Here is a 15,557-nt window from a genome sequence, read left to right as displayed (position 1 = left end):
GAAATCGGGGTTTTCAGTGATAGCAACTAAAGTAACCCTGGCTTATGCAATGTCCTATTACAGCACGACCCTGAGGAAAATATTACTACCTGATTTATTTATTTTTATCTGCAGCTTAATACACTGCAGAAAACCTAGACTGTGATTAATCTTAGGCATGGTTTGGTGAAACAAGACAGGGTTATATTACATGGATTAAAGGTGGCTTTTTATAAGAAATCATCATTATGGCACTCTTGGGCCAAAATGAAAAACTTATTTTATCTAATTAAAAGTATTTTCAAGGAACTCTAGAAGAAGAAATGCTTCCAATAATGTATGTTAAGATTCAGGCGCCTCGACCCTTTTAGCCTTCTGGAAAGCTGTGAAGAACTGGTCCTGCTTTCCACATATTGGGCAAATAAAGTACTGACTCAGGAGGTTCACAGTATGAGTGGTCTAGCACCTGCTGGGAAAGATATTTGTTTCTATATTGTTGTTTTTATTGGTGAGCCACCTGCAGTCACTGTGTGAGATAGGTGCCCATAAAAGTTTGCTAAATAAATCCTTTTTGGAAGTTCTATCTAAATACCTCAGTTGCATTTGTGCGAGTCTTTAAATAGCCAACGTAAATATGTGATTCAGCAATAAGATCACTGTTCACTTTTACTGTCCGGGAAGAAGCATTTTTCATTACTTGCAAACTTTCTGTCTGTAAGAGATCAAAGATTGGATTTGGGTCCTTCAGCATGGAAAACCCATGTCCTATTACAGATAATAAAACCTCTTAAGTGCCTTTAAGCTTAGTCAATTCTTGCCGAGAGCAATTTTATTTGTTCATCTATTGAAAAAATTTATATGGCTGCTCACACATAATTCTGGGCAGCTAACAACCAGTTTACCTCAAAAAAATCAATATAACAAGCCCCAGAACCTTAAATCCTACAAATCTCATCTATCTCTGCTAGAAGAGATAGTCCATCCAATAAATACCACGGTGTGCTCCCGGAACAGAAAGTAAATTCAGTCTTAAAGTCTTTATTGGAAGCTCTTCTCCAGGCTTCCCTAACAAATGAGATAAGGCAATTAATTAATTAAAAATACCTATCTCATTTTGATGGCAATAAAGGCTTCCCCACCATCCAGTCAGAACTGAAGAAGCATCTAGGATGAGAAAAGCCCTACTAAATTCCCAATACATTTTCTGTGTATAAACATCTCCCGTTAGGTATTAGTAACCAACGGAAGCATTAATCTGGATTTTACTCAAAGGTGAGCGGAAATAGTTCCTCTTCTCCACTCCAAGGAGCAAGAAAAGGAAGAGTTTTCCCCTTCCATCAAGACAATGTAAAATAGTGTCTTCTTGGTTCTCCAGTAACTTTTGGTGTGCAATAATGCAATTGTTCTAGTTTGACTAAGATTGTGCGAAATGAACATCAACCTACAAAACTGAACATGAATGTGACATCTGAAAACCTGGCATCTTAGTTCAGAAAGATAAGTTACTGCATTGATTCTGACAGTTATGCCTTCTGTTACCTGTAGCATCCATTCGTATAGGGGCTTCAGATCTTAGAAAGGCCTTCGTGCCTGGTTCCTTTTCTGTGTTTGCTTTCTGTTGGAAAGTATCTGTCTGTGTTTCAGCTGCCTCAGGCTGGGATTCAGGCAATGTTTGGGGCTCTATAAGCCTTGTTGACCTGTCTTGTTCACTTTTCCTTTCTCCTTCTTTCATTGTGCAAGTACCATACCGTGACTTTAAGAAAACAAGTAAATTGGGATCTGAGAAATGAAAACAGGACAAAATATAAACTTTGTTAGTGGTCCCCTTCAATGCAATAATATTTCACTTCTTTCAGTCCAGTGACTAAATATCTGGAAAACGCTTATCTATCTAGTCTTTAGGTAAGGGACACTTTGGGAGTGCAAATTAAATACACACATCCCAATTTATGCCATGAAGCATTTTCTTATTCTTGGGAGACCCAGAATAAATTTTCTATTTTATGCCTCTGTTATGTGGACTGCTACATAAATTAAACATTCAAAGAGGAAGGCTTCAAATATGGGAACCAATATGTACCTTTGAACTGTAAACTAATAGAGCTTTGGTGCTTTGGACTTTATTCTACTGTACTGGAAATTTATCTCATTTGTATTTTTCAAATATTAAGGAATGTGTCATGCCTTAACTATAGAAGAAAGGTAAAGAAATCAAAATACATACATGAATAAAGCACATCGACTGATTGAAGTTTGCCAAGATATGTATTGAGCTAAGGTAAGTCAGCAAAAATAATTTACCTAACTGAGCCATCAGTCGCTTCTGCTCCTCCAAGATCTGCTCTTTGGACATCGATTGCAACTTTTCTAAATTTTCTTTGTGGATGTTCTGGACTTCCTGCTCACCACTCAGGCTTCCAAGACCTTCACCAGTGACAATGCGAGGCAACTGACTTTGTATGCTACCAACAGCTTCACCTAAAAAGTCAAGGGCACTTAGATGTTACCTAAAATAGGGCTAACTATTTGTTTCACTATCCTCCATAGTTATATTTTGCTCTTAATCTTTTCTTCCCAAGAAAAATAAATACTGTAGGTGCTATAATGAGGAAAGTACCCAGTTATATTTTTTGCTCTATAATTTAAAGTTAATAATCTAGCTATATAGTTGAGTTTATCCCTGTAATTGTAATACCGTGTTTCCCTGAAAATAAGACCAGGTCTTATATTAATTTTTGTTCCAAAAGACACATTGTGCTTATTTTCAGGGAACAGTATACAGTAAATGCACCCGTCTGGCTGATGATTTTGATTGGGGCTTATTTTGGGGATAGGGCTTATATTACAAGCATCCTGAAAAATCATGCTAGGGCTTATTTTCTGGTTGGATCTTATTTTCAGGGAAACACAATAGTTAGAAGAGAAAGCTTTGCCCCAAGAAAAACACTTGTAGTTTTAAATTTTGATTAGAGATAGTCTTCACTTAACTTCTACTTATTCAGCAATTGTTCAAAGTTATACAGTGCTAAATGAGAGGGACCTAAAACCAGTCCTCATAGTTGTGGCTGTCACAGCATCTTCCCGATTATATCATTGCAATTTGAGTACTTGGCAACAGCTTGCAATTAGTGTTGCAGAGTCCTACAATCACATGATCACCACTGACAGCTTCCAACAAAGTCAGTGGTGAAGCCAACAGGAGGTTGCAATTTTTTTTCCACATTTTTTTTAAAATTGCTGAATATAAAATACAAATAAAAAAAAAGACAATAGAAGATAAGGGGAAAAGGGAAGTGGAATAGAGTAAGGAAGGGGAAAAGAAACAACAAAAAGCATGACTTCCAACTTGTTTTAGTGCAGTAAATTACAAGGTAAGATTATAGTCCCAACTTTTCACATATAAAGTTAATACTAGCCATTTCTATAACAACAATCGATTTAATCATCAAAACCCAAGATCAAAGTTTCATTTTTATCTCTTCTTTTTCTATAACAATGCCTCTTCTCTGCAATAGCATCTCTAGGGAATTTCAGATTGCTCCAACTTGGAATCCTTTAAATGGTTTTTGATTTTTTTTCTCTTCTCCAAACTCTGGGATGGCCCAGAGTATGTTTACTGGGTGTGTTCTGTCTTACTTACAATGCATCTTTGTTTCCTCGGTTACATTTATTCCATTTTGCTTGGTTTCAGACATTTTCCTAATTTTTAATTTCTAAACAATAACATGTAGAAATGTAAAAATGATTATGAGTTGAGCAGCCTTTCAAATCTAAACTATAAAAATTGCAGGGTGGCAGAATGCAATGTCTTAGTGAGGAAGAAAGTCTGAAATTGTGTTGTGCTTAAGGAAACAATACATAGCAAAATCATTGTATCTAAACACAACACTTTACTCACTCCTTTCTTGTCCAGGTATACAATTTTTATTTGGAATTTGGATTATAATCTGAAAAGGAATTCAAAGGTTAAATCCAAATTCCCTTTTCAGACAAAGGAATTGAGCTGCCTTAAAGGTTGGGAAATAGGACAACTCCTTATGTGCCATGGCAGTGATCCCCAAAGAATGGGGAAATTCTCCTATAAAAAGAGAAGATATGCCACAAAAATCTCAGCACGACAACCAGCAAAGACTGCCACACTTTCGGTAATGGAAGAAGTCATTTACAACTCTTTGGATTAATTTATAATCTTAAGCAGGTTTATACTCTGAAATAAATCACATTGAGTTCAGTAAGCCTGCACAAAATTACACTCAGTGTCAAAGGGACCTTGAAGGCAACCACCCACTTTTAAAGAGCTATTTGTTCTCACGTGTTCACCTCCCTAAGCATCTCTAAGGCTTACTGAGTCCATCATAACATTCACCTGCATTTTCCTCATGGATCTGTACCTCCAAAGTATGTGAAGCGACCTGTCTTGAATTTGACTGAACAGCAATATGAGGTGTGCAATCTCCTTTAGCTGCCCTCTTGGCAGCTATTTTCTGAGCAAAGATGCTTTTTTTCACAGGTGCTGATTTTACCTGCAGGAAGACAAGACAGCAGATCAAAACTACACCATTTTCCCATGCTTTGTGCTATGGTGGGTATTAGAAAGTACAGGTATACCATATTTTTTTCTCTGTAAGATGCACTCCCCCGCCCCCCCCCCAAAAAAGTCCTTTGCGGTCCTTTGGTGAATAGCAGCAGGGCTGTGGCAGTGGGGTCCTTTTACAGTGCTGAACCCTGCCTCTTCTGTCTCTCTTCCACAGTGCAGGAGTCAATAGGCAGAGCTGGCACATGAGAGGGCACCTATCTATGGCCCTTTCAGGCTCTGCCTCCTGCCCTCACTATACTGCTGCTCCTAATTTTTTTTTGCCTGTTTTCCTCCTCTAAACCTAAGTGCGTCTTATAATCCAGTGTGTCTTATGGAGCGAAAAATACGGTATGTATGCAGCAAGACCGCGAGAACCCCAAAACTAGTATTAATGCTTAAGACACATATAGAGAATATATATTCCAAGAGAAACTGGCCACAGAGTATGGCATTACTAGGGGACAGACTAACTTGCTATAAAGCAGTATTAGCTGGCTTTTCTTACAGTTCTCACTTGTATGATCACACACAACTCATTACATTTCCTGCCCCTTCATCCATAGTGGATCTTCATCCACATCAATATGCATTATCCACATTTGCTCTCTTCTTTAATGTATACTAATATATGATATTTGATTCATGGCGTAGTGCTATGGATTTTTACTAGGGTTTAATCTGAGCTATGCTGTCTTAGTAGGGGCTTGTTCCCTAATAAAAATATATAGGAACTTTGCTTTCCTATATCTTTATTTATGAAGATGACTCTATAATTATAAATATTTCCCAATGAATTTTGCATTAACATCTTCCCTCAGTATCTCCAAAGGCTGGCATTTCAGTATCCCAAACCACTAATTACAACCCAAGTAAAAATTAAAGTAGATGGCTGCGATATAAGGAAAAAATGCAATTCTTCATTGCTCTTTTCTACAGATAGATTTATTTTGTAATCCATTGCTCAATGAAAGGAGATTGACCTATGTTCAGGAATCAAATCTTAGGCTAAAATCCAGCAAATTTCTTCCAGTCCAGTGCATACAAGAGTTCCTGCCCCATAAATCAGCCTGACAGACTTAGCTCCCTCTTCCTATCATGCCCTCTAGCTATTTAGGGTAATTCCTATAATGTCTTGCCCTTGATCATGCAAGCTTGGATTTGTGGGAGTTGCAGTTCTAGAAAGCCACAGGTTGCCTTTCTTATTCCTTATCTATCTCTCATTCTATCACCATGAGAGACAGATGGAGCTAGGTAGAAACTGACTAAATGTGTCAACTCATAAAACATTTCTATGGCCGTTTTATAGTTGCCAACAGAAAGGGAGGTAATCTCACTCTCAGTATTCATTTTTCCTGACATAGTAGTTCCTCCTTTTTACTTCCCTTCCTTAGCTGGTCCTTTCAATCAGCTCAGGTCCTCTGAATCAGGCCATCATCACAGCTTCCTTCAAAAGTGAAGTAGCATTGCTGAAACTTTAGGTATTCCGTGAAATGTTATCACAACAAAACAACACAATAAATATCCATGTGTGGACAATATTTTTGAATCTCAGCAGAAAACTCAGAATTAAAAAGTAAACTTAAAATTAGTAGAAAAAAGAGGCAAAACTAGTTAAGTAAATTTTTTAGTACAATACTGATTTTTCTTACCTCAGTTTTTATTTCAGATCGATGAAAAACTTTGGGAAATGGATCACTTGTGAACAATGGCATTGTCACCCTGGCATTGCTAGTATCATGTTCCTGCCACAGATAAAGAGATGACATGTTTGAATCTTACTTATCCAAACCATGATGGTTAGTACTGACTAGGACAAGAGCATCAAACCTTGGCAATTTTAAGACTTGTAGACTTCAATTCTCAGAATTCCCATCAGCTTGGCTGTCTGGGGAATTCTGGGAGTTAAAATCCAAAAGTTCTAAAATTGCCAAGTTTGGACAAAGCAAAAAGAGTTGGGACTCAGATGATTCAAATTCAATTTTCTTCAGTGAGAATTTAATAAGTCTTAAATAACTCTCATGGCCACTTACAATCTCACTTCCCCCCTGATCAGGAATGGACTACTTATAAAACAAAACTGGCAGCTATTAATAGCCATTAAGCAATAACTTAGTGGCTATGCTTCAGACAGAAAACATTAGATTCACAAAGCAACTTCCATTGGTTCAACAAAACTATCCGTTTCTCTTCCCATCTTCATCTTACATTCATCAAGTCTATTCTACCTAAGAACAACTTAGGAAAGGAGCACCTTAATGGGAAAAAATTGTTATACAAAATATTCCAAAGTCAATAATATGCACCATCTAAAGAAATCCTGGGCAGCGAAGATAATACCAATCTCTGTTATAAAGCTTGGAAAGATATGTCACTGTAAATGGTAGCAAGAGACCAATCATATGGTTTAGTAGATTCTGTAGATCCAGTGGCCAGATCTTGAAAAATTCTTACTACCAACCCAGACTGAATTATAAATTAAACAAAAATGAGAAAGCACGAAAATTTAGATGTTCAAGAAATGTCATGATTGCATGACTTTCATGGATATCATTTTACTTTACTTATTTTTAGAGCATATGGTTCGGTTTTAATATGTCATCAGTCATGTTTGTTTTTATAATAGTTCCTACAAATAAGACGTACAATGATTTTGCTTAAGACTGCTGTGATATGTTGATCATTACAATCCATCTGCTTCCCTGGATCTTCATCAAAATGGACATGGGCACTTTTGAATCTGGATTTCTTTGGAGGAGCTGGTGTCAGAAGTGGAGGAACATCTGGAAAATCTGAGAAACCAAAGAAAATAACACATAAGTAGAAAATTAGTGTTCCAATAGTTTCTTCTTCCAAGGATAGGAAATGAAAAATAAATCCTAAGTAACTGTGGTATTGATTATAACAATATAAAATTAAGAAACAAACATTTTGTACTAAGCCAGCTTTTTATTACATGATTTGTTGAAGAAGCCATAGCCACTTGCTTTAGGATAATAACTGACCATATTTAACAAAACATAATGCCAAAGTTTACACTTTGTACTGAGCAAAATCGTGCTGAACATATTGTGGCTCAGCACAATAAGTGAACTTGGCCAAAGTAATTTTTACTCAGGGTTCTTAATTAACTGGCTGATGTAGGCGTCTCAGAAAGAAAGTTCAAATCGAAGCAAAACAAGTGATATTAGAATGCACTTTGCAAAGATTTAAAGTACATACAATTATATCAAAGGACAATCAGAATGATCAGAGGATTCCGAGATATTCCTTAGGGTGAAAGGTTAGAACATTTGGAACTTGTTAGCTTGAAAATGAAAAGAGCAGAGCAGGGACAGGACTGGGAATATGAAATCATGCATGGGATGAAGAAAGGGGGGTGGATTTTCCTCCCTATCTCAAATGCTACAGCTAAATTACCCAATGAAGATCACTGAAATATAATAATTATCTTCCTTAATAGTTACACATCTTGCTGTTAAATTAATCCCTAAATATTTTACTTTCTTTGTAATCTGAATTCTCTCCATTAACTCTTTTTTTCTGCATTTCTGTGAGATTTTTTTAATAATATCTTAAGTTTTCTCTTTATTTTCAATTCTGCCATTTCACAATATTCCTCTTTTTTTTTTAATTAGCTTAGGCCTGTTTTTAATAGATCCTCCAAAATAAAAACTAAATCATCTGCAAATCTGATGGGACAAAGAAAGTCAACTACCTTGCTATAAAATGTGCTAATACTCCACACAAAATTTAGGACAAGCCATCAATATCGAATATAAGAAGTGATGACTGCTAGAACAGCCAAAAACCCTACACTGTCAATGTAGGAACTATTTTGAGACAAGCTGCATTAAATAGTTCCCTCTTCCACTATTGGCTAAACTAACCCTGTTTCTGCTTTGCTACTTGTCAACGGTATTGAAGAAGTTTCAGCTGCCATCTGCAAAAGGACGACCAACAAAGTGACTAGCTTGGATGCCATCCCAGCTGAAATCTGGAAGCTACTTGAAGCACAAAGAGCAGAATAACTTACAGCGCTCAACAAAATTTAGAAGAAAATCAATCTGGCAGAACTATACAAAATATGAATCAGGAAAGATAAAGGCAAAGTATAGCACTGCTCAAATTACGAGCCAACTTGGCTATTACACCTCACCATGAAATTTTTTGAATATATATTAGATGCACATTTCTGAGATATCCCCATTTTGTCAAATTAGTGTGGCTCTAAGAACAACTTCGGAAAAACTCACAAAATAAATGCTGCTGATCTACTGATAGAGCAATACAAAAAAACCACGCACATCTGGCATTCACAAGCCTAGAAAAAGCATTCAGCCAAATACATATAGATTGTATAATGCATTCAAGATCTACATCTGCTGAACCACAATGTTACCAGTGAGTAACATTGTGGTTCACTTAGTAAGGAATGCTGCCATTAAATGCTTTTATAATCTTTAAATTTAAATGCTTTTATAATCTTCATAGGTGTGTTCCAGGGATCTACCTTCTCACTACTGCTCTTCATTCTCTATACGACACTGTGACCAGATCTTACAACATTAATGGACTTATACATGATGATGTCATGATGAGTAGCAAAATGTAAAGGAACCTGAAATATTAATATAGGAATGAGATATGCATCTAAATGACTTTGAAATAGAGTTCAATATGAAGAATATTTAATATCCTAAATGCAGTTCCCAGACCAATGGTACATTCAAAAAAGGTAGCATCAAATTAAATAAGATACCCATTCAAATACCTGGGGTTATACATACTTCTAAGTGTGACAGGCTACTAGATGACAATAGAAGTAAATGTTGCCTTGATGAAGTGGCCCCAAGTTATTGGTATTCTATGCAACAAGTAAATTTCTCTATGTTGTTCCTGAAATCCAAATCTACTAAATGGTCATCAAACCATTAGCAGTGTACGGTGTAGAAATGTTGACCAGTATCAAATACACACAAACAGGGTTTCCATATTGTACAGATGAGGATGCTACAGTGGTTACTTCCATAGCTAGACTAGACCAAGTGATAAGTAAAGATGTATTTCTTGCTGAGAAAATGCAAGAATCACATCTGCAGTGGTGATGGCCAGGTACTACGGTATATAGCAGTAACACTACCATTGCAAGAACAGCTCTAGAATTACATGCATAAAGTCATCAGCTAAAGGAATGACTCAAAAAACTCGGGCTCAATCAACCAAAAGACTACATGTACCTTGTGAAGTTCAATTGTAAAAATGCTTATACAGGGTGAAATGGCAAGCACAGGTTAAATCAAACAGACTCTTCAACTAAGAAGATAAATGTGAAGAAGAAGAAAGAAGTCTGATGCTAGAATATAGCAGAGTTGGATGATTCTAGATTAGTTTAGATTAAACTACATATGGAATTTGATCATATCAAATGTAGAATGGACCACATTAGACTGCTATGAAATTATAACAATTGTAACAAATAAGATACACATTTTTTGGCTATATCCATTTTTAACATTGCCAATAATCTGCATAAAATAATTTGAAAGGAACATACCATCCAGCATCACCACATCCCTGCTGAACGGCAATGAGCATCTGTCATCATTGTCTCTGTCCACATCTCCTCTTCTTTTATCCACTTTCTTTACTACTTTAACTCCTGGGGAAGATTTAGTCTCCAGGAACTGATTTTGGAACCTCAGCAGATCTTCTTCTGACTCTCCAGGCTTAGGCCTCGACAACATCCTTCTTATATGTTTCTGCTTCTGTTTAAAAAAGAATACGTGGCATACCTAAGGCAAATAGTGAAAGAAAGAAAAATGAAAAATGTCATTTTTTGGAAATGTAGGAAAACAAGCTTACAAGTTATCTGAATTCTATATCCCATCATTATTGCCACACCCAGAATATAATACCCAATTTTAGGAGTGCTAAAGGACCATCATAGATGAAGTGTTAATCCAGCTATTTAGAATGAAAGAATGCAACAAGCATTGCAATAAGTACTTTCTGTAAGTTACAATGACATTCTCTACCAAGGGATGCGGGAAGGAGTGAATGGAGCAAGTTTATTTTTCAGCCGGGGTTGCTATTTCGGGATAGCAACAAAAATACGACTGGGTCCTTTTTTCGTGAGCCTCCTTCTAAACCAAGGGTCTCCAGCCTTGGCAACTTTAAGCCTGGCGGACTTCAACTCCCAGAATTCCCCAGCCGGCTTCTGGGAGTTGAAATCCGCCAGGCTTTAAAGTAGCCAAGGTTGGAGACCCTTGCTCTAAAGAAAGGAACGGGATTCCTTGGAATCAAAGGAAACCTTCGCTCCATCCAGAATAACTACGCGAGTCAATTTTTAGAGACTCAACCTACCTTGCTTCAACCTACAAAAACCCTCTTAAGATTACCCGCCCGGATTTTCCCGGGCCCGTCCGCCCTTCGCCGTTCTCACGCTCTGAGCCGCTAGAAACCAAAATTACAGGCGCAAGAAGTACGTCATCTTAAGGCGCGAGCAAGTCAGGGAAAAAAACGGGGGAGGCGGTGCTCTCAGGGGAGGTCCCTTGAGAAGAATGCCACGCCCCTCGGCTCTCTCGTGATTGGAAGGAGAGGGGAGGAATCTGTTGCTGATCGAAGGGCGCACGTGGCGTTTTTGTGATTGCTAGTGTCGTCTGTTTACTTATGCTTGGGAGATCATTTTTGTGGGGTGGGGGATCATTCCGCAAGCGTCCGGCTCAAATTTCTTAAAGAATACTGATTTCTGACAGCAGAGGTTTAAAAAGAGTTTAGCAAGGGCAAAATTTCATATCACCATCTGGGACTTCTTATAGCAAGTACTTCTTGGGGTTAAAAACTTGTCTTCATAGCAAATACAGACTTATTGGGATGCAGTCTTTATCAAGTTTATCCAGGATAGAGGCTTTGAATTTCAGAGCAAAAATCACTTTAAAGGCAAAGATCTGAAACGATACTTCAGGGATACCTCTCCTTACTTTGATGGGTGAAGGTGAGTTTAGGAGGAAGAAATTAAAATGAAATTTGACTCCAGTTGCCTATCATTCATATTGAATTTGTAATCTTATCAAAGGGTGCCAAAAAGAAAAGAGCAATCCACTGCAAAACTCACTACTGATGTTTTTAAATCAATAAGGATGAGAAGCCAAGTGTCATTCAAGAAAAATCACTTTGTAAACTGATGCTGTGTTGGTATCTGGAAAATTATGCTGATTTATGGGTATTGCATTTTAGGAAGGACATTGGTAAATAGGCATGTCCAGAGGAGAGCAACTAAGAAGATAAGTGTTTGGAGCCACCAAGTATATATGTGTCGGAGAAGAGAAGACTGTTGCAAGATATAATTCCTCATATTTTATGGAACTAAGCGCAAACAAAATATTGGCTGAGCTTGTCCCAAAGGTGCTTTTCCAAAAAGCAACTGGGCTTCCTTGGTTTTTTTCTTTGAAAATGTTTCGCTTCTTCATCCAAGAAGCTTCTTCAGTGAGAACTGAGGAAACTTCTTGGACGAGAAGCAAAATCTTTTCAAAGAAAAAAAAGCAGGGAAATCCAGTTGCCTTTTGGAAAAGCACCTTTGGGACAACTATGACCGGGATAATTGAGAATCGTCATAGACATCTGTTGAACTTCAAAAACATAATATACAAATGCTTTTAGTTTTTCAGATATTTTGTATTTTATCTTCCTATTAATAATTCAACCCATAACACTGATGATTTGGTTGCATAATGTAAGCCTCCATATGTGTGTGTGTATAGCCGAGATAAAGCCAACGAAATAAATCATTTCCCCCAATTTGTGCTCTCAAATTCCCAGATAGCACAACCTCAATACTTCTACCAGAAATCAGGAAGGCAAAACTGGATTAAATATAATTTTCACCACTTGATTCATGCAAAAAGAAAGTATATTTTAGTGTGTATCTTATATATTAATTTGTCAGTACAACGCACATGCCTCCTGATAGGATATAGGCAACAGTATGTTAATATGCAAGACAGTCTTTAGACTAGAGACTTTAAGGCTTCCTTAACTTAGTGTGCTTGGGGTAAAACTGGGCTGTGATTGTACTTGTGTCATAGTAGCCAAAACATACCAAAACTGAATGGTGCTGACTTTACTATTAGCATGGAATATTGCATGTGGCATGACTACAACTGAGATTGGTTGCATAGTCTACACTTTTATCTATCTTACCAAAAAAAAAACCTACAGCCTTGGTTGACCAAATCCATGATTGGAAACAGGTCAATATTTGGGTCCAACTGGAGATAGAGGGCATATGGAGGATTACGAGTATGAGAAAATTGTAAGGAACCTAAATTAACAAATGTATTAGAGAATGCAAAATAACTATGTGGTGTGCTTATGCAATTAAAAATGATCAAATATTCTGGAGTAGAGATGATGAATATAACACATGAATTGAACATACTCAATTTAGATAGGAAATAAAATGATAAAATGAATCAGAAAATTTCAATTACTATCACCTAATTTTTTGTGAGTGTAGTTAAAAGTAGGATTTCATAGAGTGTGTTAATTGCATGACTGAAGATAATTCGGGTGATAAGCATTGATTACAACATTACAGCTGGTATTATAAACTAAAATATTTCGGTTAAATGAGAATCATAAAATTCAAAGGATCATTCAGCTCAATGCAGGGTCTAAATTAAAAGGATCCACAATAACCATGATAATTGTTTGAAATATCCAGTGAAGAAGAATCTCGATCTCTGTAGTCACTACGTGCTACCATATCAGGAAATTATTAATAACAATCCATTGTTATATACTTCCTGTAATTTAAAGACCATTATTCATATTCTTCCCTCTGAAATGACAAAGATCTTAATGTGACAATCTTTCAAATATTTACTGATCTGATTTAATCCTGTTTTTCAGCATAGTATGAACCTGTTCTAGTTCCGATCCTTTGCTTCCCCAAAACTGAATGTAATCTTTGAAGTACAATCCGAAAGGGGGAAAGGTAGACCTCTTATTTCTCATAATTTGGATGCTGTGTTTTGCTGATGTGACCTACATTTTCATAAGCCGTTTTGCTAACCTCTTCCCTTTCTGATTAATTTGAAAGTAACTGCCATTTCAAAACAGTTTTCATAGGTACTACTGTTAACCTATACCTGTACGTCTGATTTTCTTTCCTAAGTACAGAACTTTACATTTATACCTGTTCAACTTCTCTGATTTCCAGCTCATTTGTTTAACCTGTCAAGATTATTTCTGCCTTCTAATACATTTGCCTTCCAGCCAATTGCAGATGACTCAAAAAGGAGCAAACTGATGTCAACTGCAAATTTATGCTGGGAACAGGCTAAAGGAAAGTTTTCTGCTTTCTGTTGTCTGCAAATGGGGAAAAATATATTTGAGGTGAAGAACCACTGAGAACAAAGGTGGTACTCAGCAGGTTCTGACCAGTTCTGGAAATCCGGTAGTGGAAATTTTTAGTAGTTCGGCGAACCAGCAAATACCACCTCTGATTGGCCCCACCCCCATCTATTATCTGCCTCCTGAGTCCCAGCTGATCGGCTGGGTCTTCTTTTGTTGCCCTGCACAGGAGAATGGAGCTGGAAAGCAGGTTAGTGGGATGGGGAGGGAATGGAGATTTTGCAGTATCCCTCCCCTGGATAAGGTGGGAATGGAGATTTTGCAGTCTCCCTCCCCTGGAGTGGGGTCGGAATGGAGATTTTACAGTATCCTTCCACTGCCATGCCCAGCAAGCCACACCCAGCGAACCAATAGTAAAAAAATTTGAATCCCACCACTGATTGAGAATGTCTGTGAAGATTTTCAGTCATCTAGGCCATCCAGCTTTGTCCCAAAGGTGCTTTTTCAAGAGGCAACTGGGCTTTCTTGTTTTTCTTTCAAGACATTTCACTTCTCATCTTCAAAGAAAAACAGGAAAGTCCAGTTGCTTTCTGAAAAAGCACCTTTGGGACAATCACTGATAATTGTTTTTTAATCTGTAAGTAGTAAAACTGACAAATGTGATTTTGGACATTAATGGCAAAATATGATGTATTCAAAATAGCTTTCTGAGCTTTATATAAAGTCATATCTTCTAGTTTGCACCAGTGTATATTTAAAAAAAAAACTAAAAGAGCAATGTACAACAACGAGAACACTATTAATCAAAAAGGGAACACAAACATTTCTGACGCTTGTGAAAAGATTGAAGTATGTTTATTTTGGATCCTTCTTTAATCCCTCATCCAGTAAATGGCCTGGGGTAGGCATAAGAGCATCCCAGAACTTGGTTCAGCACAATGAAGAAGCAAAAAGAGCTACATTTGCTAAAAATACAATAGCAGTACAACAGTATCTGTTACTCCAAACCTGCTCAAACCAGCTTAATACAGCTTGCACACAACATTAGCAGCATCTGGAGGAACAAGAAAGAGAACAGTAACAGCAGCTGTTGTCAAGATCAAGTAGAAATAGATAGACTCTTAACTAATGTTGCAGCAAGATATCCTCTTTCTGAAGATGACATTGTATGCATCTACAAAATATTGGACCCAAGTATGAAGCCTGGATTTTTTAAAAAAAAACATTTCCTGGTCAAACCAAAGTACTCTTGAATCATTTTCTGTTCAGTTTCATCATATTTCCAGATATCCAGGTAGATAGTGACCAGTACTGCTTTCTATGATAGAGAAAAGATATTGAGACCTTGGAAAGTGTGCAGAGAAGAGCAACTAAGATGAGAAAGTGTCTGGAGGCTAAATCATATGACAAACAGTAGAGAAACTAGATATATCTACCCCGGAGGTCTCCAAACTTGGCAACTTTTAAGACTTGTGGACTTCAACTCCCAGAATTCTCCAGCCAACTATGCTAGCTGGAGAATTCTGGGAGTTGAAGTCCATAAGTCTTAAAGTTGCCAAGTTTGGAGACACCTGGTCTAGCCTATTGAAGAGAAGGCTTGGGTGGGACATGGTGACTGGCTTCCAGTATTTGAGGGGATGTCACAAAG

At 37.2% G+C, this 15,557-nt stretch overlaps 1 protein-coding gene across 3 annotated transcripts in view; it reads right to left on the bottom strand.

Annotated features, from left to right (window-relative positions):
- RPAP1 (RNA polymerase II associated protein 1) overlaps window positions 1-11,055 on the bottom strand; it is a 42,293-nt gene extending 31,238 nt beyond the window's left edge. Inside the window, exons 1-7 of one of the 3 annotated variants that reach the window (XM_026709843.2) lie at window positions 10,919-11,055; window positions 10,110-10,347; window positions 7,199-7,344; window positions 6,205-6,297; window positions 4,346-4,502; window positions 2,281-2,457; window positions 1,519-1,758 (exon numbers count right to left, since the gene is read on the bottom strand). In XM_026709843.2, coding sequence (XP_026565628.2) covers window positions 1,519-1,758; window positions 2,281-2,457; window positions 4,346-4,502; window positions 6,205-6,297; window positions 7,199-7,344; window positions 10,110-10,299 — 1,003 coding nt within the window. In that variant the 5' untranslated portion in view covers window positions 10,300-10,347; window positions 10,919-11,055. The remainder of the gene's footprint in view (window positions 1-1,518; window positions 1,759-2,280; window positions 2,458-4,345; window positions 4,503-6,204; window positions 6,298-7,198; window positions 7,345-10,109; window positions 10,348-10,918) is intronic. The other 2 variants (XM_087921782.1, XM_087921783.1) reach the window with 2 other exon arrangements.
- Window positions 11,056-15,557: the final 4,502 nt, after the last annotated feature.

Source organism: Pseudonaja textilis, chromosome 1, assembly GCF_049901715.1.
Source record: "Pseudonaja textilis isolate UNSWEBS1 chromosome 1, rPseTex1.2, whole genome shotgun sequence".
Classification (NCBI taxonomy): Eukaryota; Metazoa; Chordata; class Lepidosauria; order Squamata; family Elapidae; genus Pseudonaja; species Pseudonaja textilis.
The sequence above is the reverse complement of the archived record's forward strand: the minus strand, read 5'-3'. Positions and strand labels throughout refer to the sequence as shown.